Raw genomic sequence first — 20,328 nt, 5'->3', positions numbered from 1 at the left:
GTGAGGTGTGTTCTGACTAGTCACCCAGTAGTCAGTCTCTAAGTTAGTTATTCCTGACCAGTACAAACCCAGTAGTCAGTCTCTAGTTAGTTATTCCTGACCTGTCCAGTACAAACCCAGTAGTCAGTCTCTAGTTAGTTATTCCTGACCTGTCCAGTACAAACCCAGTAGTCAGTCTCTAGTTAGTTATTCCTGACCTGTCCAGTACAAACCCAGTAGTCAGTCTCTAGTTAGTTATTCCTGACCAGTACAAACCCAGTAGTCAGTCTCTAGTTAATTATTCCTGTCCTGTACAAACCCAGTAGTTAGTTATTCCTGTCCAGTACAAACCCAGTAGTCAGTCTCTAGTTAGTTATTCCTGACCTGTCCAGTACAAACCCAGTAGTCAGTCTCTAGTTAGTTATTCCTGACCAGTACAAACCCAGTAGTCAGTCTCTAGTTAATTATTCCTGTCCTGTACAAACCCAGTAGTTAGTTATTCCTGACCTGTCCAGTACAAACCCAGTAGTCAGTCTCTAGTTAGTTATTCCTGACCTGTCCAGTACAAACCCAGTAGTCAGTCTAGTTAGTTATTCCTGACCAGTACAAACCCAGTAGTCAGTCTCTAGTTAATTATTCCTGACCTGTATAAACCCAGTAGTCAGTCTAGTTAATTATTCCTGACCAGTACAAAGCCAGTAGTCAGTCTCTAGTTAGTTATTCCTGACCAGTACAAACCCAGTAGTCAGTCTCTAGTTAATTATTCCTGTCCTGTACAAACCCAGTAGTTAGTTATTCCTGACCTGTCCAGTACAAACCCAGTAGTCAGTCTCTAGTTAGTTATTCCTGACCTGTCCAGTACAAACCCAGTAGTCAGTCTAGTTAGTTATTCCTGACCAGTACAAACCCAGTAGTTAGACTCTAGTTAGTTATTCCTGACCAGTACAAACCCAGTAGTCAGTCTCTAGTTAATTATTCCTGACCTGTATAAACCCAGTAGTCAGTCTCTAGTTAATTATTCCTGACCAGTACAAAGCCAGTAGTCAGTCTCTAGTTAATTATTCCTGACCAGTCCAGTACAAACCACAAGCCCTTATTATAGTTTCTTATTTCTACACTACATTTGTCCTTTAGCAGACGCTCTTCGGCAGAGCGACTTACAGCAGCAGTTACTTACCACTCAGTCTCCAAAGTTCCACCCGGAAAAGGTGAAACACATGGAATGAGTGTGTTTCCTGAGAGCCCACCTTGAACCCTGCGACAGGCAGCTCAATAGCAGCAGGGACTTCCTGTGCGCTGGAGGGTGTGTATGTGTGTGCCCTCACCTTTGATGTCTCTGTGGATGATCTGGTTCTCGTGGAGGTAGGCCAGGCCTCGGAGCAGCTGCTCCGTGTAGTTGATGATCACAGCCTCCTTGAAGGCTCCATACTTGTTCAGGAGATGGGACACACTGCCACCTGTACACAACAGAGAGAGGATCAACCCATGAAATATAATGACTATTTATCCTATTAATGGTACACCCAGTACTTCTATTTCTACGGGAGCAACATATGTGATTGTTATAGGAGGAAATTTATAGTAGGGATGGGGTCAAAAGTTACAATATCTACTATCAAGTTCAACTTCTGGTTAGTTCCAATTGGACATGACTTGTCTTATTTACATACAGGAAGTTAATGCTGCTGATACATATTCATCACTCATTAAAGGTTAAATTTCTATTTTATGTACCCAGTTCTGAAAAGTTGAATAAATACAAAAAGAATAATCACATCAAAGATAAAAAGCAAGAAAACGAAAATCTATCAATTTTCATAAATATTTTTTATCAACTAAATCAAAATTGAATTGAACAAATGAGAAAAGCAGGAACCCCCCCCCCCCCCCAAAATTTCAATTAAGGCTTTTTTCAACGTGGGATATCATCATCATCATCAGCAGCAGCAGCAGAGGAGGAGGTCGTTACCTGCCATCCACTCCACCATCAGGTTGTAGTTGCTCTTCTCGCAGGTGGCCCCCAGCATACGGATGATGTTGGGGTGGTTGAGGTGGGCCATCATCCGGATCTCCTCCCTCAGAGCAGTCACCACCTCCTCTTGCTCCGACGATGTGTTCCTGACGTAGGTCACCTATAGTCGGGGAGGACATGCATACACAGGGTTATCAGGGGAAGAGAGCTGGACATTCTCTTTAAGGGCAACATCTCAGTTTGAGGTCACTAGCTAAAATGAAGTCACAACTCTGACATGGAATCCCCAGAGTTTCTGCACCAGGGAACACAAGAGACCCATAGGCCCCACCTAGCAACAACACCTAGCCCTTATTCCCTAAACACTCCTGTAGATGGGAAAGCATTGAATAGGTATACATGCGCTATGGTAAGAGCTCTGACTGGCTAGGACACATTTTTATAACCATCTATTTCTCTGACATCAACAGGTGTGTATCAGGGCAGACATCTGTGGTTGGCATGTGTCTCCTCTTCTCACCTGTTTGACGGCCATCAGGGTGCCAGTGCCCACGTCCTGGGCCTGGTAGCAGGAGGAGAAGGCCCCCAGGCCAATCTGCTGGCCCTTCAGCCACTCCTGGCCCTCCCTGTAGGGCTGCTTGGCTTTGGTATGGCCAGGCAGTGTCTCTGGAGTCTGGGGAAGCATGGGATGACAACACGTCAGTATGACACACACATACACACCTGAAGTCGGAGGTTTACATACACCTTAGCCAGATACATTTAAACTCGGTTTCACAATTCCTGGCATTTAATCCTAGTAAGAATTCCCTGTTTTAGGTCAGTTAGGATCACCACTTTATTTTAAGAATGTGAAATGTCAGAATAATAGTAGAGAGAATTATTTCTTTCATCACATTCCCAGTGGGTTAGAAGTTTACATACACTCAATTAGTATGTTGTAGCATTGCTTTTAAATTGTTAAACTTGGGTCAAACGTTTCAGGTAGCCTTCCACAAGCTTCCCACAATAAGTTGGGTGAATTTTGGCCCATTCCTCCTGACAGAGCTGGTGTAACTGGGTCAGGTTTGTAGGCCTCCTTGCTTTGCGCACGCTTTTTAAGTTCTGCCCACAAATTGTCTATGCGATTGAGGTCAGGGCTTTGTGATGGCCACACCAATACCTTGACTTCTTTGTCCTTAAGCCATTTTGCAAGTATGCTTGGGGTCATTGACCATTTGGAAGACCCATTTGCGACCGAGCTTTAAACTTCTTGACTGATGTCTTGAGATGTTCCTTCAATATATCCACATAATTTTCCTCCCTCATGATGCCATCTATTTTGTGAAGTGCAGCAGTCCCTCCTGCAGGAAAGCACCCCCACAACATTCTGCCACCCCCGTGCTTCACGGTTGGGATGGTGCACTTCGGCTTGCAAGCCCCCCCCCCCTTTTTCCTCCAAACATAACGATGGTCATTATGACCTAACAGTTCTATTTTAATTTTTTTTCTAAAAGTACGATCTTTGTCCCCATGTGCAATTGCAAACCGTAGTGTGGCTTTTTTAATGGCGGTTTTGGAGCAATGGCTTCTTCCTTGCTGAGCGGCCTTTCAGGTTATGTCGATATAGGACTCGTTTTACTGTGGATATAGATACTTTTGTACCTGTTTCCTCCAGCATCTTCACAAAGTCCTTTGTGGTTGTTCTGGGATTGATTGGCACTTTTTGCACCAAAGTACGTTCATCTCTAGGAGACAGAACGCTTCTCCTTCCTGAGCGGTATGACAGCTGCGTGGTCCCATGGTGTTTATACTTGCGTACTATTGTTTGTACAGATGAACGTGGTACCTTCAGGCCTTTGGAAATTGCTCCCAAGGATGAACCAGACTTGTGGAGGTCTACTATTTTTTTTCTGAGGTCTTGGCTGATTTCTTTTGATTTTCCCATGATGTCAAGCAAAGAGGCACTGAGTTTGAAGGTACGTGAACTTCCGACTTCAACTGTACATACACACACACCTTCAAATGAGTGGATTCGACTATTTCAGCCACACAGGTGTATAAAATCAAGCACACAGCCAATCTCCACAGACAAACATTGGCAGTAAAATGGCGCTTACTGAAGACCTCAGTGACTTTCAATGTGGCACTGTCAATTTCTGCCCTTCTAGAGCTTCCCTGGTCAACTGTAAGTGCTGTTATTGTGAAGTGGAAACGTCTAGGAGCAACAACGGCTCAGCCGTGAAGTGGTAGGCTTCCCACAGCCAGCATGTGTATAGGTAATAGGCCTAGCACCACACACACGCTGTGGGTTAGATTTAGGGCCTCAGTCAACATTGGCAGGTTGATATGAATGATTATTCCCATGTATTCTCTGACCTTGGGTGTGACAATGTTCTCTATGCGGCAGCGTAGCCTAGTGGTTAGAGCGTTGGACTAGTAACCGAAAGGTTGTAAGATCGAATCCCCCAGCTGACAAGGTACAAATCTGTCGTTCTGTCCCTGAACAAGGCAGTTAACCCACTGTTCCTAGGCTGTCATTGAAAATAAGAATTTGTTCTTAACTGACTTGCCTAGTTAAATAAAGGTAAAAATTATATGTTATTTGTTACTGGGGCAGTTTCCTGGGCACAAATTAAGCCTAGTCCTGGAGAAAAAGGAAGCTCAATGGAGAAACATAAGGCTTAATCTGTGTCTGGGAAACTGCCCTTTTGTTTAGGGAACACTGAGGAAGTCTAAAGCCTTGTAGGGACATATGTTACTGAAGGTGCACATTGACTCACATCTGCCTGGATGATGATGATGTCCTGGTCTTTATCCACCTGCAGCTGGGGGATGATGGGCAGCGCATCCTGCGACTCTGACATGGCCATAACTACGGCCAGCGCCGCCTCCTCCTCCGCCTCCATCTTCTCCTTGCACTTCTGGTGCTGCGTCACGTCCTCGCTGTACATCCCCACCTCTCCCCCTCCTCCCGGCCCGTCCCCAGCCCGCTCCGGCGACAGCACGGCCACCTCCGACTGGAACGTGACGGTGGTGGTGTCACCAGCAACGGGCAAAGATGCTTCCAGGAGGTCTTCCATGGAGGAGTTGAGCTCAGCAGAGGCATCCAGTCCACGGAACTTCTCTTCCACAGGGGTGAAGCAGCTGTCCTCGCTGCTGATGAGGGTGGTGGCCCCCCCCATGTGGCCCCCTGTGGAGGGGCCTTCACCTCCGGAGGCGCTGGTGGAGAGGCTGGGCGATTCCCCCTGGAGGTCCAGCTTCATGCCCATCTTGGCGGCTCTTGGAGTGGGCGAGGTGCAGAGGGTCTTGGCCCCCTCGGAGGGGGTGGGTCGGGAGGGCTTTGGTCTGTGGATCTGGCTGGAGGGGAGGGGTCGGGCCTGGGTGAAACAGGGGGAGGGGAGCTGCTTCTCTGGGTCCTTGTTGCTGAAGGGCTTCTGCTGGGGAAACCTGCGCTGGGCGCCTGGAGAGCAGGAGGAAGCAGAAGAGGGGGCAGTTGACGCTAGCTTGCTGGGGACGAAGCTCTGGGGCCGGGGTTTGGTACTGCTGTCAGGGCCTGGGAAGGAGGGGGGAGGGTGGGAGGCGGAGGGCGAGGGGAGGCTGGGGGTTTGGCTGGAAGGCGTAGAGTTCAGGCACTGGCTGAGGGGGCGGTTACGCGCCTGAACGGGGGGCTTTGGGTGCTCGGCCAGGGCCCCACCGCACGTGGAAGTGGCCATATTGGGACGCCCAGCGCTAGTTGAGATGGCCGCTAACCTCTCACTTATATCCTCAGGACTCGCTCCCAGGTTGCCGGAGAAACCTCTCCCTCCCTTCCCGCTGGTCATCTGGACCGTATGCGTCGGGGTGTTGCTCTCGGTCACGTTGGGCGAGTTCTGAGGCGCGGAGGGCTCAAGGAAGGCGGCGCTTGCCCGTTGGTGCGCCTCGCTGGCGCTGTGCTCCATGCTCTCCAGACCCAGGTTGATGGCGTCCAGGATGTCCATCTCCTCGGCGATGGCGAGCAGGCGGCGGCGCATGCGGGCGTAGTGAGTGGAGCTGGTGACGCTCAGCATGTCCAGGAGCTTGACGAAGATGTGCGGCACGCGGGCCACCATGCGCGCGGCGCTCAGGAACACGCGGCGAGACAGCTTGCCCACCATAGAGTGGGAGTTGTCGATGGACTGCAGTGAGAAGCTCAGTAAGGGGAGCAGCTTCTGATACCTGGACAGAGGAACAGGAGAAGGACAACTTAAAAGGCTGTAGCTTCCTATTCCCTATAGTACACTCTCTTGCAATAAAATCACTGTGTGAGATATAAAGGCACGATTCAAGGAAGTGTTATCCAGACCCGAGTTTGTATCCAGACCCGAGTTTGGTCATCACGAGTCTACATATTTTAACTTAGAATAAAAAATATTTTAATTACCATGTCATCAACATTAAGAACAGACCAAACTACTGAATTACAAGCTACAAACCAGGACACCATTTTTTATAAAGTTAGGAGTGTTTATTAATAGCAATACCCAAAGAATCCATCATAGCACATTAGGCCCCTTAATGAACTTCCCAAGCATTCAGAGTAATGGGCCAGGTCAAGGCTATGTATCCAAGGCTACGCACTCAAGCGTACAAGGTTTTGACTTTGTCTAGGTGATCGAGGCTATACCAGGACAAGGTCACCATATCAATGCTGTGAGCTCAAGGCTACGTGACTACAAGATCCAAACTACTAAGTCAGGGAAATATCACTGGGCACAACGCTCATCCCTGTGGCACTCCTCTCCCAGGGAGTCAGACTCGAGTCAGCAGCTAGGTGAATCAGGCTATACAAGAACAAGTCTAGAAGAGGAGAAGATTGCGTACCTGTCCCCCAGGGTCTGAGACTGGTGCCAGTCCCCTCCAGAGACGATGTGGGGGTAGAACTCAGCAGGGAACTCCAGCAGGAGCCTGTCAATCAGACACAGACGGCCCAGCAGGGCCTGCCAGTTATTGGCCTCCGTCTGGGGTCCCAGGATGCAGTTCAAGACATAGTCCACCCCGCCAATACCGATGGACCCTGAGCGAGATGGATAGGGAGAGACGCTTACAATGAGTTGTCAGTTGGATGTTGAGGACCTACGCACCTGGGCATTAATGGCCAGATGGATATTGAGTATTAGACAAGTGGCATATTTACTGTTGTTGAGAAGAAGAAAAAACACTTAAGACAACAGATAGTCAAAGTCGCATATATAAATTGTGGTGAGTATGTGATATGGGGTGAATACTACATTTCCACTGATAACCCAGAGGGGTTGCATGGGATTTATAGCTCTTACCTGCTTTGAGGATCTCTCTACCCACAGCCAGCTCTCCCAGCTGGCCTTTGCACAGCTCCAGTAGTGTGGACACCGACAGCTGGCTGGTACGACTGGACACGACACTCAGAATTAATGTCCATGCTAGACTGCTAATGGCCGTCATTCATACTCTAACTTTTATACAGTGTGTTATCTCTTGTGGACAGACTACGTTAACATTCTGACCAAATGAAGCAGCATTTTAGTTCTGGCTTAAACGAGATTATACAGTGTGCAACATAGACCTACTGAAATGAGACAGGAATCATGGAGATCTGTTGACTAACAGTATTATACCACAAGTAAAGGTGCCCATATTTGAGTCAGTTCTTAGAGATATATCATGGAAATGTACAGTGGGGAGAACAAGTATTTGATACACTGCCGATTTTGCAGGTTTTCCTACTTACAAAGCATGTAGAGGTCTTTAATTTTTATCATAGGTACACTTCAACTGTGAGAGACGGAATCTAAAACAAAAATCCAGAAAATCACATTGTATGATTTTTAAGTAATTCATTTGCATTTTATTGCATGACATAAGTATTTGATCACCTACCAACCAGTAAGAATTCCGGCTCTCACAGACCTGTTAGTTTTTCTTTAAGAAGCCCTCCTGTTCTCCACTCATTACCTGTATTAACTGCACCTGTTTGAACTCGTTACCTGTATAAAAGACACCTGTCCACACACTCAATCAAACAGACTCCAACCTCTCCACAATGGCCAAGACCAGAGAGCTGTGTAAGGACATCAGGGATAAAATTGTAGACCTGCACAAGGCTGGGATGGGCTACAGGACAATAGGCAAGCAGCTTGGTGAGAAGGCAACAACTGTTGGCGCAATTATTAGAAAATAGAAGAAAATAGAAGAAGTTCAAGATGATGGTCAATCACCCTCGGTCTGGGGCTCCATGCAAGATCTCACCTCGTGGGGCATCAATGATCATGAGGAAGGTGAGGGATCAGCCCAGAACTACACGGCAGGACCTGGTCAATGACCTGAAGAGAGCTGGGACCACAGTCTCAAAGAAAACCATTAGTAACACACTACGCCGTCATGGATTAAAATCCTGCAGCGCACACAAGGTCCCCCTGCTCAAGCAGGCGCATGTCCAGGCCCGTCTGAAGTTTGCCAATGACCATCTGGATGATCCAGAGGAGGAATGGGAGAAGGTCATGTGGTCTGATGATTCAAAAATAGAGCTTTTTGGTCTAAACTCCACTCGCCGTGTTTGGAGGAAGAAGAAGGATGAGTACAACCCCAAGAACACCATCCCAACCGTGAAGCATGGAGGTGGAAACATCATTCTTTGGGGATGCTTTTCTGCAAAGGGGACAGGACGACTGCACCGTATTGAGGGGAGGATGGATGGGGCCATGTATTGCGAGATCTTAGCCAACAACCTCCTTCCCTCAGTAAGAGCATTGATGATGGGTCGTGGCTGGGTCTTCCAGCATGACAACGACCCGAAACACACAGCCAGGGCAACTAAGGAGTGGCTCCGTAAGAAGTATCTCAAGGTCCTGGAGTGGCCTAGCCAGTCTCCAGACCTGAACCCAATAGAAAATCTTTGGAGGGAGCCGAAAGTCCGTATTGCCCAGCGACAGCCCCGAAACCTGAAGGATCTGGAGAAGGTCTGTATGGAGGAGTGGGCCAAAATCCCTGCTGCAGTGTGTGCAAACCTGGTCAAGAACTACAGGAAACGTATGATCTCTGTAATTGCAAACAAAGGATTCTGTACCAAATATTAAGTTCTGCTTTTCTGATGTATCAAATACTTATGTCATGCAATAAAATGCTAATGAATTACTTAAAAATCATACAATGTGATTTTCGGGATTTTTGTTTTAGATTCCGTCTCTCACAGTTGAAGTGTACCTATGATAAAAATTACAGACCTCTACATGCTTTGTAAGTAGGAAAATCGGCAAAATCGGCAGTGTATCAAATACTTGTTCTCCCCACTGTATATCTGGACCTGGAAGCCAGTTCCACTGCTGATTTTCATTGTTCCCCTCTGATCAGTGACTGATTTACACCAAGTGGGTGCAATTAATTATCAGGTAGAACAGAAAACCAGCATCACTCCGGACCTCCAGGCTCAGATGTGAATATCCCTGATAGAACTCACCACTGATCATACTGGGAGAAACCTAACAAGTCCTGTTGTGTATTCTCCACCTGAGGGCACTAGCTACAAGCAGTTGTAGTCAGGCTCCCATATCTATCCCACTCTGTAGTTTCAGACTGACTTTACCTGTTGGCGTCGGCACATTTGACCAGGACGGTCTCCACCACGGGCCGGAGCAGCTGCTGCAGGCGCGAGCGTTCAGACACTGAGTGGCAGGGCGTGTACACCAGCATGGCCCGCAAGGTTTTCTACAACAAGGGGGTGAGAGACCAGGGTTCACATTACCACTTCAAACATACAGTCAGTACTACAAACACTTTATCCCTAGTCCTGTGTGTGGAACATGGGTAAAGACAAGAACAGTGATAGTGAATGTGACAACAATATTGTCCAGTCTAATGTATAATAACTTACTATCAACTATGAGTTTTAAATACTTTATATAAAGCTCCCCCCCCAAAAATGTTTTTGACCTACATGACTAAACCAAACAAGGCAAATGCTGAGATGGCAAGTTGCTAATTTAAAAATGATTGCGCAACACAAGACCTCTTGGAGCCCAAATGTAATACTAATAAGGCGGTTGGGGAAATTACGCTTTTGACCCAGTCGAGTTACGACCCCGTCTATTCCTGTGAGAATATGTCCACCTGGGCCTGATCACAGGCCATTAGAGACCCTCTGTGGCCTCGGCTGGAGGACACTTGGTGGTGCTCCCCCCAGGAGAGGGGTAGAGGTGCTGGGTTACAGGCGGTGCAGCCTGACCCTTACTCCCAGAGAGAGAGAAGAGGTGTGGGGAGTGGTGACTGATAGAGCGTTGAATTGGAATGCTGCCCAGAGACCGATAGAGAGAAAAAGAGAGAGGGACTCAGAGACTTTCTCCCCCACCCTCCCTCCCTCCCTCCCTCCACCAGGCAGACAAGGCTACTCCTTCCTCCAACCACCTCATCCCACTCACTCACAAATCACTCAAACACAGCACTACATACACGCACTCCCTCCCTCTCCCTCCATTACTACATTCTCCACAGCCTACTCTACTCTCAGGAGAGACGGATCATATCAATAAACAAGCATTTTGGCAAAACAAACAAAACTTCCAAAGGGGAAGCCACATCACATGGTATGACAAGGCAAGAAAATAGGACCCCAATCATCAAAGTTATTGAAATGGTGGCTCTGGCATTTTCACTCGTTACAAGGTCCCAGGTAGCGCGCACGTAGCTAACGACTTTGCCCCGTGATCTGAGCACACTTTCCAAGGCTGCCTCAAACAAAGTAGAGGCTTTTCAAAACGGCGATTAAAGTCGATTTTTGTCCCACTCTTCCAACTCTGGTGGTGCCCATGGTATTTTTAGTCCACTCCCCGCCATCACCAACATCCCCTGCTTTGTCTTAATAGAAGAATACAACAGACGCCAAAAGTCTGTCTGCTGCTAAACACGCTGGAAAGCCCCCAGAGAAGACAGAACTCTTTTTGTTTTCCATAACCGCAGCTCTGCTGAAGCAAAGTGCCGCGGGGGGAAATGTCAAGCTCCCCAGAGGGTCTGCATATTTTTTAAAACAGCCACCAATAAATATTGTTCTCTAAAAGAGACGAAGTAGAAGAAATTAGGCTAGGAAGAGTGAAAAAAGAGAGATGCTCAGTCTGTCCCTGGAGAATCCCTGCTGGTTTGACTTTAGGACTAGTCAGGCTAGCTTGTTGTTGAAGTGGACTTTAGGACTAGTCAGGCTAGCTTGTTGTTGAAGTGGACTTTAGGACTAGTCAGGCTAGCTTGTTGTTGAAGTGGACTTTAGGACTAGTCAGGCTAGCTTGTTGTTGAAGTGGACTTTAGGACTAGTCAGGCTAGCTTGTTGTTGAAGTGGACTTTAGGACTAGTCAGGCTAGCTTGTTGTTGAAGTGGACTTTAGGACTAGTCAGGCTAGCTTGTTGTTGAAGTGGACTTTAGGACTAGTCAGGCTAGCTTGTTGTTGAAGTGGACTTTAGGACTAGTCAGGCTAGCTTGTTGTTGAAGTGGACTTTAGGACTAGTCAGGCTAGCTTGTTGTTGAAGTGGACTTTAGGACTAGTCAGGCTAGCTTGTTGTTGAAGTGGACTTTAGGACTAGTCAGGCTAGCTTGTTGTTGAAGTGGACTTTAGGACTAGTCAGGCTAGCTTGTTGTTGAAGTGGACTTTAGGACTAGTCAGGCTAGCTTGTTGTTGAAGTGGACTTTAGGACTAGTCAGGCTAGCTTGTTGTTGAAGTGGACTTTAGGACTAGTCAGGCTAGCTTGTTGTTGAAGTGGACTTTAGGACAATTCAAGAGCTGTGGTGGAAGGAAGGGAGACAGGCCAAGGGGTGAAAGCGGAGATTGGGTAGCGCTAATTAATCAACTCCTGAGTACCGATAACAACACATTTCATGTCTTCAGCACTGGGTTCATGGTAATGAATGGAAGTTACTTGACCGTCTATGCATTGCAATCACTGTGTACATACAGTACAGTGTATAATTTGTCTTTGAAGTGATGGTGATTCCTGGAAGATAAACGTTTTGGAAGCGCCGTGATAAGAGGTTGTTTATGGACGGGGCTTCAGACTTTATGGGGCCAAAATGCTTTCCTTGACAGCTGGAGTATGGTACAGTCATATTTAAGAAAATAAGGTACTAAAACACTCACTGCTCTTTTTTACTAGCACCAACTTCGCTGATAATTAAATAGTTATCAGCCATGACTGTGATATGTGGTTGTCCCACCTAGCTATCTTAAGATGAATGCAGGAACTGTTAAGTGGATCTGGATAAGACCATCTGCTAAATGACTAAATGTTGAGTCTCACCAGTGCAGCCACGTAGACCTTGTAGACAGGGTCAGCACACACCATGGAGAGGACGCTACAGCACGACTCCACCACCACGTCACCCGACACCTCAGAGCAGCCTGCCCCGGCCCCTAGCCCCGCCCCCGGCCAGGAGCGTTCACCATTGGCCAGGAGGAGCGCGCCGCTGACGTCATGCGACAGCCGCCGCAGGGCCATCTCCCGGATGTTCCAGTTCCTGGAGAACAGACAGCCCACCACCTCCATGCCAAACACCTGGGGAGGACAGAGACATTAAATGAGTCTGAAAGGAATATGGCACTGATTGGATAGAGACACAAGTACACGTGAACCCCTCTTTGTAGGCAAAGGGAAAGTCCTAAAAAATGCAAAAGCTCCTTGAAGAATTTGAAAGTATAAGACAGAGTCCCCACATTATAGACCCCACGTCCATCTTCCCACCCCGCTCACCTTTATCCAGGGCTCGGCCAGCTCTTTGTAGGTCTGGGGGATCTGCTGGACCCCGTATTGTGGCAGGGTGAAGTCCCCCTCCTGGGACGATGACCCCCCTCTGGAACCACCTTCGCTGTGGGATGATGACGCCGCCGCATTCTCCATGGAGACAGATGAGGGGTCATGGCTGCCGAGAAAGACGCCAAAGTCAGTGAGCTTTTAGCGATTTTTGGGGGACTCAAAATGGTGGTGGTAGGTAGGTAACTAGACTAAGTTTGAATTGTAGTTCTGCGCATTTGATATTACAATAAAGAATGGTCACAAATATGCTGATTCAGGCTTGGTCAGAATTCAGGAATATACTTTCAGAATATAATGAAATGGGGGGAGAAGTTGTCAATAGGGGGAGGTGGGGGGGAATCATATTCTGAAGACGCCAAGAATCAACCCAGTGAAACCGGAAAATATGAAACTCTTTCCTTCCTGTTGTATTGGCACGAGAGTCATGTGACATGGCAGGTCATCATAATTGCAAACAAACAACAAAAAAACATTGAAAAACAACTGGGTACAATTTCAGGGCGGAGGGGGTAACAGATACTTTCTGACAGTATTCATGTCTTCATGTCTTCTGACAGTATTCATGGGGAAAAACAACAACAGCTATCATTTCATTCCCAAGCAGACGCACAAAACAAGGGCTGGTGCCTGGCTGTCTGGCTCACATAACCGCACTGTGGAGGGGATCGAGCTCACGACAAACCTACGTACACACACACACACACACGTGCGCACACTAACATACGTGTGCATACTCACACGCGGCACTTCAAGTTCAAAGAAGTTCTTGAGGCTAGTGTATTTAGCATGGGCTCATTCAGGGGTATGTAACATTATACAGCACTAGAGCATTCAGATAAACATTGTGGAGACACATAATTTCTAAAGTTTTTAGTTCTATAATGTTTTACAGTGGCTGGTTGTAAGGGTTGAGAGCTAAGGGAATGGTGATGTGTGTGGGGGGTGAGTCTCGAATGGTGATGTGTGGGGGGTGAGTCTCGAATGGTAATGTGTGTATGTGTGTGGGAGGTGGTGGGGCTGTTGACACTGATATTCCTGAACTCACAACCTGGGCTCAGTTATTGGCTTCTATTAAGCTTTAAGTGGAATGGCTCTGGCACACTGCATTAGCGTAGCCCTGTTTGACCTAGCATGATATAGCCTAGCGCACCACTAACATGCTAATGTGATGGCTCTGGCACACTGCATTAGCATAGCCCTGTTTGACCTAGCATGATATAGCCTAGCGCACCACTAACATGCTAATGTGATGGCTCTGGCACACTGCATTAGCGTAGCACTGTTTGACCTAGAATGATATAGCCTAGCGCACCACTAACGTGCTACTGGGAGACTAGTCAGGATCGAGGCAAAGATGAACGGAGCAAAGTACAGAGAGATCCTTGATGAAAACCTGCTCCAGAGTGCTCAGGGCCTCAGACTGGGGCAAAGGTTCACCTTCCAACAGGACAATGACCCTAAGCACACAGCCAAGACAACGCAGAAGTGGCTTCGGGACAAGTCTTTAAGTGGCCCAGCCAGAGCCTGGAATTGAATCCGATCTCTGGAAAAACCTGAAAATAGCTGCGCAGCAACGCTCTCCATCCAACCTGACAGAGCTTGAGAGGATCTGCAGAGAAGAAATGGGAGAAACTCCAAATACAGGTGTGCCAAGCTTGTAGCGTCATACCCAAGAAGACTCGAGGCTGTAATCGCTGCCAAAGGTGCTTCAGCAAAGTACTGAGTAAAGGGTCTGAATACTTATGTAAATGTAACATCAGTTTATTATTTTTAAAATGTCTAAAAACCTGTTTTTGTTTTGTCATTATGGGGTATTGTGGGTAGATTGAGGGGAAAATACGATTTAATAAATTTTAGAATAAGGCAGTAACGTAACAAAATGTGGAAAAGGGGAAAGGGCCTGAATACTTTCCGAATACACTGTAGCGTAGCTCACCGCTAACACTCAAGGTTCTTTCCTGTCTCTGGGCTACTGTGTCACTGACATAGCCTGCAATGAATCAATCACAGATTCACTGTGCAGTTCCACACGATATGCGCTAATCTAAATCCCTAACACTTTATGAGCTTATAAACAGCTTATAAACCATTCAATAGTTAGCTAACTATTAGTTAACCATAACTTGCATTCAGCTTGCATGAGATTCGAAGCTCCACAGCTGTTCTGTCATCTCAGACGAGGCAGGTGTTTCCTTTCCTCCCAGACACAAATATAGTGAAGCCGCTTCCCCCGTCTTTCACACAACAATACCAGATACCAGCTGGTGCGCTGTCAAATCATTCCCCCTCCCCCCATCCCAGGAGTCTTTCCAGGAGTTGCTAGTTCCTAGCCCACACAAACACACGTGAAAATTACCTGTAAAAATCATGGGACTTCCACTTGGCTCTACAGAGGGGGCAGATGAGCGTCTCGTGGTTCCGCCGGCATTCCTCAGCCCCTGCGAGACAGACAGACCAACAGAATTAGCTCTCCCCCCAGTTTAGAAAAATGTGTCAAGGAAGTCAATGCGCCAATAAAATGGAGCAACAATTAGACAGGAGTGTAGAGAGAGAGAAGGAGGCTAGGGCCTCGGCACGAACGTGACAGACTATCGAGAGGGCTGTATAGGGCTGTGTGTGTAATGAGATGGGAGTAAGTGGAGTGGCGTGTGGTGGTGCTTGCTGGACTATAAAACCTTCATGGATGACTGCATGGAGTCACTAAATGTCAGACGAGTCCATGTCTGAGGCCGGGCCACAGAGACCCAGGTCTCAAACAGTCAGTCGGTCGATGTTAGGGGAGATCGCTAACGGCTCGGAGCCTATTATAATTTCCCCCTTCACTCTATTTGAGGGGCATATGATATTCTGTTGTAGTTGCTTTTAGGAACACTATGCACATGTATATCCATTATGGCGCTACCACTGTACACCAACTACTACTACCACTGTACACCAACTACTTCAACTGGTGAAGAAAAGCACTGAGTGAAAACAAGACTTTCAGAGCTTCTACTCTGTCAATTTTAGTGTCATTTCACCATATCCGCTTCTCTCAAAATACATGTTTAATCACTCCACACCTCGTCAAACAGAGGTTGACTCTGTAAAGGGGGAAATTATAATAGGCTCCGAGCCGTTAGCGATCTCCCCTAACATCGACCGACTGACTGTTTGAGACCTGGGTCTCTGTGGCCCGGCCTCAGACATGGACTCGTCTGACATTTAGTGACTCCATGCAGTCATCCATGAAGGTTTTATAGAGAAGCTGATACGGTAAAATGACACTAAAATAGACAGAGTAGAAGCTCTGAAAGTCTTGTTTTCACTCAGTGCTTTTCTTCACCAGTTGAAGTAGTTGGTGTACAGTGGTAGTAGTAGTTGGTGTATAGTGGTAGCGCCATAATGGATATACATGTGCATAGTGTTCCTAAAAGCAACTACAACAGAATATCATATGCCCCTCAAATAGAAAAATCTGGACCTTGATGCCAGTTTAACTGCTTTAAAAAAAAAATGTATTCTTCCCCTCTAAATCAGGGACTAAATCAGGGACTGATTTAGACCTGGGACACCAGGTGAGTGCAATTAATTATCTGGAGGAACGGAAAACCAGCAGTACTCAGGACCTTGTAGAGTCAGATTTCAATACACCTGCCTTATGAACTAACCCTAAGTGTTACTGGGGTAAAACTATTTTGACAATGTCAGAGCTCACCTTGGCTTAGATGACAGGGACCATATTACACTGTACACGCGTCAAAAGTTTAAATGAGTTGAACTTTTGATAGCGTACTGTTGTACTCACAGATAGACATGCAGTCTTCTGATAGCGTACTGTTGTACTCACAGATAGACATGCAGTGGTGGTGCAGCTTGTTCCTGCAGCCTTCCTCACACACAGTCAGACTCTCCTCATCCAGCATGTCCAACAGACAGATAGGACACATCTGCTCCTCTTCATCCTTCAGACTACTGAGAGACAGAGGGGGTGAGAGAGAGAGGGGGGGACAGAGAGAGAGGGAGAGAGACACAGAGAGGGAGATGCAGAGAGAGAGGGGGAAGAGAAAAACCAAGGACATAAACATATACATATATATATATAAACATATACACACACACAGTTAAAATAGGAAGTTTACATACACTTAGGTTGAAGTCATTAAAACTTGTTTTTCAACAACAACCACAAATGTCTTGTTGACAAACTATACTTTTGGCAAGTCGGTTAGGACATCTACTTTGTGCTTGACATAAGTAATTTTTCCAACAATTGTTTAGACAGAATATTTCACTGTATCACAATTCCAGTGGGTCAGAAGTTTACATACACTAAGTTGACTGTGCCTTTAAACAGCTCGGAAAATTCCAGAAAATGATGTCATGGCTTTAGAAGTTTCTGATTGACTCAAATGATGTCAATTAGCCTATTGGAGGTGTACCTGTGGATGTATTTCAAGGCATACCTTCAAACTCAGTGCCTCTTTGCTTGACATTATGGGAAAATCAAAAGAAATCAGCCAAGACCTCAGAAAAAAATGGTAGACCTCCACAAGTCTGGTTCATCCTTGGGAGCAATTTCCAAACGACTGAAGGTACCACATTCATCTGTACAAACAATAGTACGCAAGTATAAACACCATGGGACCACGCAGCCATCATACCGCTCAGGAAGGAGACACGTTCTGTCTCCTAGAGATGAACGTACTCGTGCGAAAAGTGCAAATCAATCCCAGAACAACAGCAAAGGACCTTGTGAAGATGCTGGGGGAAACAGGTCCAAAAGTATCTACATCCACAGTAAAACGAGACCTATATCGACATAACCTGAAAGGCCGCTCGGCAAGGAAGAAGCCACTGCTCCAAAACCGCCATAAAAAAGCCAGACTACGGTTTGCAACTGCACATGGGGACAAAGATCGTACTTTTTGGAGAAATGTCCTCTGGTCTGATGAAACAAAAATAGAACTGTTAGGCCATAATGACTATAGTTATGTTTGGAGGAAAAAGGGGGATGCTTGAAAGCCGAAAAACACCATCCCAACCGTGAAGCACGGGGGTGGCATCATGTTGTGGGGGTGCTTTGCTGCGGGAGGGACTGGTGCACTTCACAAAATAGATGAAATCATGAGGGACAATTATGTGGATATATTGAAGCAACATCAAGACATCAGTCAGGAAGTTAAAGCTTGGTTGCAAATGGGTCTTCCAAATGGACAATGACCCCAAGCATACTTCCAAAGTTGTGGTAAAATGGCTTAAGGACAACAAAGTCAAGGTACTGGAGTGGCCATCACAAAGCCCTGACCTCAATCCTATAGAACATTTGTGGGCAGAACTGAAAAAGCGTGCGCAAGCAAGGAGGCCTACAAACCTGACCCAGTTACACCAGCTCTGTCAGGAGGAATGGGACAGAATTCACCCAACTTATTGTGGGAAGCTTGTGGAAGGCTACCCAAAACATTTGACCCAAGTTAAACAACTTAAAAGCAATGCTACAAAATACTAATTGAGTGTATGTAAACTTCTGACCCACTGGGAATGTGATGAAATAAATAAAAGCTGAACTAAATCATTCTCTCTACTATTATTCTGACATTTCACATTCTTAAAATAAAGTGATGTGCTAAAACAGGACATGTTAACTAGGATTAAATGTCAGGAATTGTGAAAAACTGAGTTTAAATGTATTTGGCTAAAGTGTATGTAAACTTCCGACTTCAACCATACACACACACACACACACACACACACACACACACACATACATATATATATATATATACATATATATATATATATATATATATATATATATATATGTGTGTGTGTGTGTGTATGTATGTGTACGGTTGAAGTCGGAAGTTTACATACACTTTAGCCAAATACATTTAAACTCAGTTTTTCTATAAATATAAATAACAGCCAGGGCAGAAAGGGAAAGAGACATTTGTGTTAAACCAAGCTGGACCAATGTGTTAAACCAATGCTTGACCCTCGTTCACATCAAAATCAAAAATTTGACACCACTTTTGTTTATACAACTTGGTGGTATTCAAGGGCCTTCTGGCATAATATGTTTTACAATACAACATCTGTACTCTGTGTGCGCGTGTGTGCGTGTGTGCGTGCACACTACCTGCTGTCGTTGCTCGAGGCGCCAGAGTTGCTGGACGGACAGGACGTGTGGGGGTTGGACATGCGCGACACAAACTTCTGAATGGTGTTGCGCGACGGCGCCTTGATGCGCGAGCTGCGGCGATTGTGGTACTTCTGGAACAAGCTCTCCACCTGGAGACAATGCCACAGTTAGCCGTCGTAGGGAGACATTTGCCCTAGACGCTGATCTTGGGTCAGATTGGCATTTTCTCTACTAGTGGTTAAGTATCTACATATTCAAGTGCATATCTTAACGTGCATTCAAGACGGTGCAAGTCATTGAAAGTTATCCTAAACATAGACATATTCTAGCTTTGAAGTTTCTTTGGAAATTGGTCATTACAAAATGGGTTTAGCTAATCATGTATGCCCTTGTCAAACTATTGTTTCGACCTGAAGCATACTGTGCTGGTACGGATATCCCCATTTTCACATTGTCCTGTCCAGCACGTTTTCAGCAACTATGTTGGATCCTTAAACAGGCCAGCACGGTACAGCTCAGTTCTCAGCTCAATAGGGAGAAAGGGAAATTACACAGATTGGTTACAGGGCATGTCGGTTGGTTGCTGAAAGGTTACCTCAAAGTTTTTGAGGGTTTTCCTCCAGAGCAGGGGGTCTGAGGGCTCCAGCTGGAAGACACGGAGCATGACGAAGAGGACGTGGATACAGAACGCCCCTCGGCCACAGCTACAGGTCTACAGTGAATGGAGAGGATAGCAGACCGAGGGGTTACTCACATGTGTGTGTATATACATACCAACACCGCACTCACAAACACACGCGCAGGCACACACACATGGCCATAAATGGTCACTCAGACAGATACAGACCTGCTGATCCATCTGTCCCAAATGGTACCCTAATTCCCCCACGTTGGACAACGCTCTGGTCAAAAGTAGTGCCATTTGGGACGCAAGCCTTTAGTAAGAGGAAGCTCTAAATCGCACCATCGCTACAGTAGCAAATGGCTGGGTAATCACTACATTAGCGATGGAGCGATTACCCAGCCATTTACTAACGATAAATCGCTCCAGTAGTAAACGGCTGGGTAATCGCTCCAGTAGGAAATGGCTGGGTAATCAATCACTCCATCTCTCCAGTAGTAAATGGCTGGGTAATCACTCCATCGCTCCAGTAGTAAATGGCTGGGTAATCACTACAGTAGTAAATGGCTGGGTAATCACCCCATCTCTACAGTAGTAAATGGCTGGGTAATCACTCCATCTCTACAGTAGTAAATGGCTGGGTAATCACTCCATCTCTACAGTAGTAAATGGCTGGGTAATCACTCCATCGCTACAGTAGTAAATGGCTGGGTAATCACTCCATCTCTACAGTAGTAAATGGCTGGGTAATCACTCCATCTCTCCAGTAGTAAATGGCTGGGTAATCACTCCATCTCTCCAGTAGTAAATGGCTGGGTAATCACTCCATCTCTCCAGTAGTAAATGGCTGGGTAATCACTCCATCGCTCCA

At 46.4% G+C, this 20,328-nt stretch overlaps 1 protein-coding gene across 6 annotated transcripts in view; it reads right to left on the bottom strand.

Moving 5' to 3' along the window:
• map3k1 (mitogen-activated protein kinase kinase kinase 1, E3 ubiquitin protein ligase) overlaps positions 1-20,328 on the bottom strand; it is a 60,452-nt gene that overhangs the window by 4,449 nt on the left and 35,675 nt on the right. For 3 of the 6 annotated variants that reach the window (XM_071351365.1, XM_071351370.1, XM_071351369.1), the window contains exons 5-17: positions 19,431-19,547; positions 18,833-18,984; positions 16,502-16,668; positions 15,071-15,152; positions 12,652-12,820; positions 12,202-12,456; positions 9,510-9,631; positions 7,228-7,319; positions 6,773-6,965; positions 4,714-6,127; positions 2,472-2,624; positions 1,949-2,111; positions 1,305-1,436 (exon numbers count right to left, since the gene is read on the bottom strand). In XM_071351365.1, coding sequence (XP_071207466.1) covers positions 1,305-1,436; positions 1,949-2,111; positions 2,472-2,624; positions 4,714-6,127; positions 6,773-6,965; positions 7,228-7,319; positions 9,510-9,631; positions 12,202-12,456; positions 12,652-12,820; positions 15,071-15,152; positions 16,502-16,668; positions 18,833-18,984; positions 19,431-19,547 — 3,211 coding nt within the window. The remainder of the gene's footprint in view (positions 1-1,304; positions 1,437-1,948; positions 2,112-2,471; positions 2,625-4,713; positions 6,128-6,772; positions 6,966-7,227; positions 7,320-9,509; positions 9,632-12,201; positions 12,457-12,651; positions 12,821-15,070; positions 15,153-16,501; positions 16,669-18,832; positions 18,985-19,430; positions 19,548-20,328) is intronic. The other 3 variants (XM_071351367.1, XM_071351366.1, XM_071351368.1) reach the window with 3 other exon arrangements.

The sequence above is a fragment of the Salvelinus alpinus genome, chromosome 18 (assembly GCF_045679555.1).
Source record: "Salvelinus alpinus chromosome 18, SLU_Salpinus.1, whole genome shotgun sequence".
NCBI lineage: Eukaryota > Metazoa > Chordata > Actinopteri > Salmoniformes > Salmonidae > Salvelinus > Salvelinus alpinus.
This window is presented reverse-complemented; position numbering and strand designations above follow the sequence as displayed.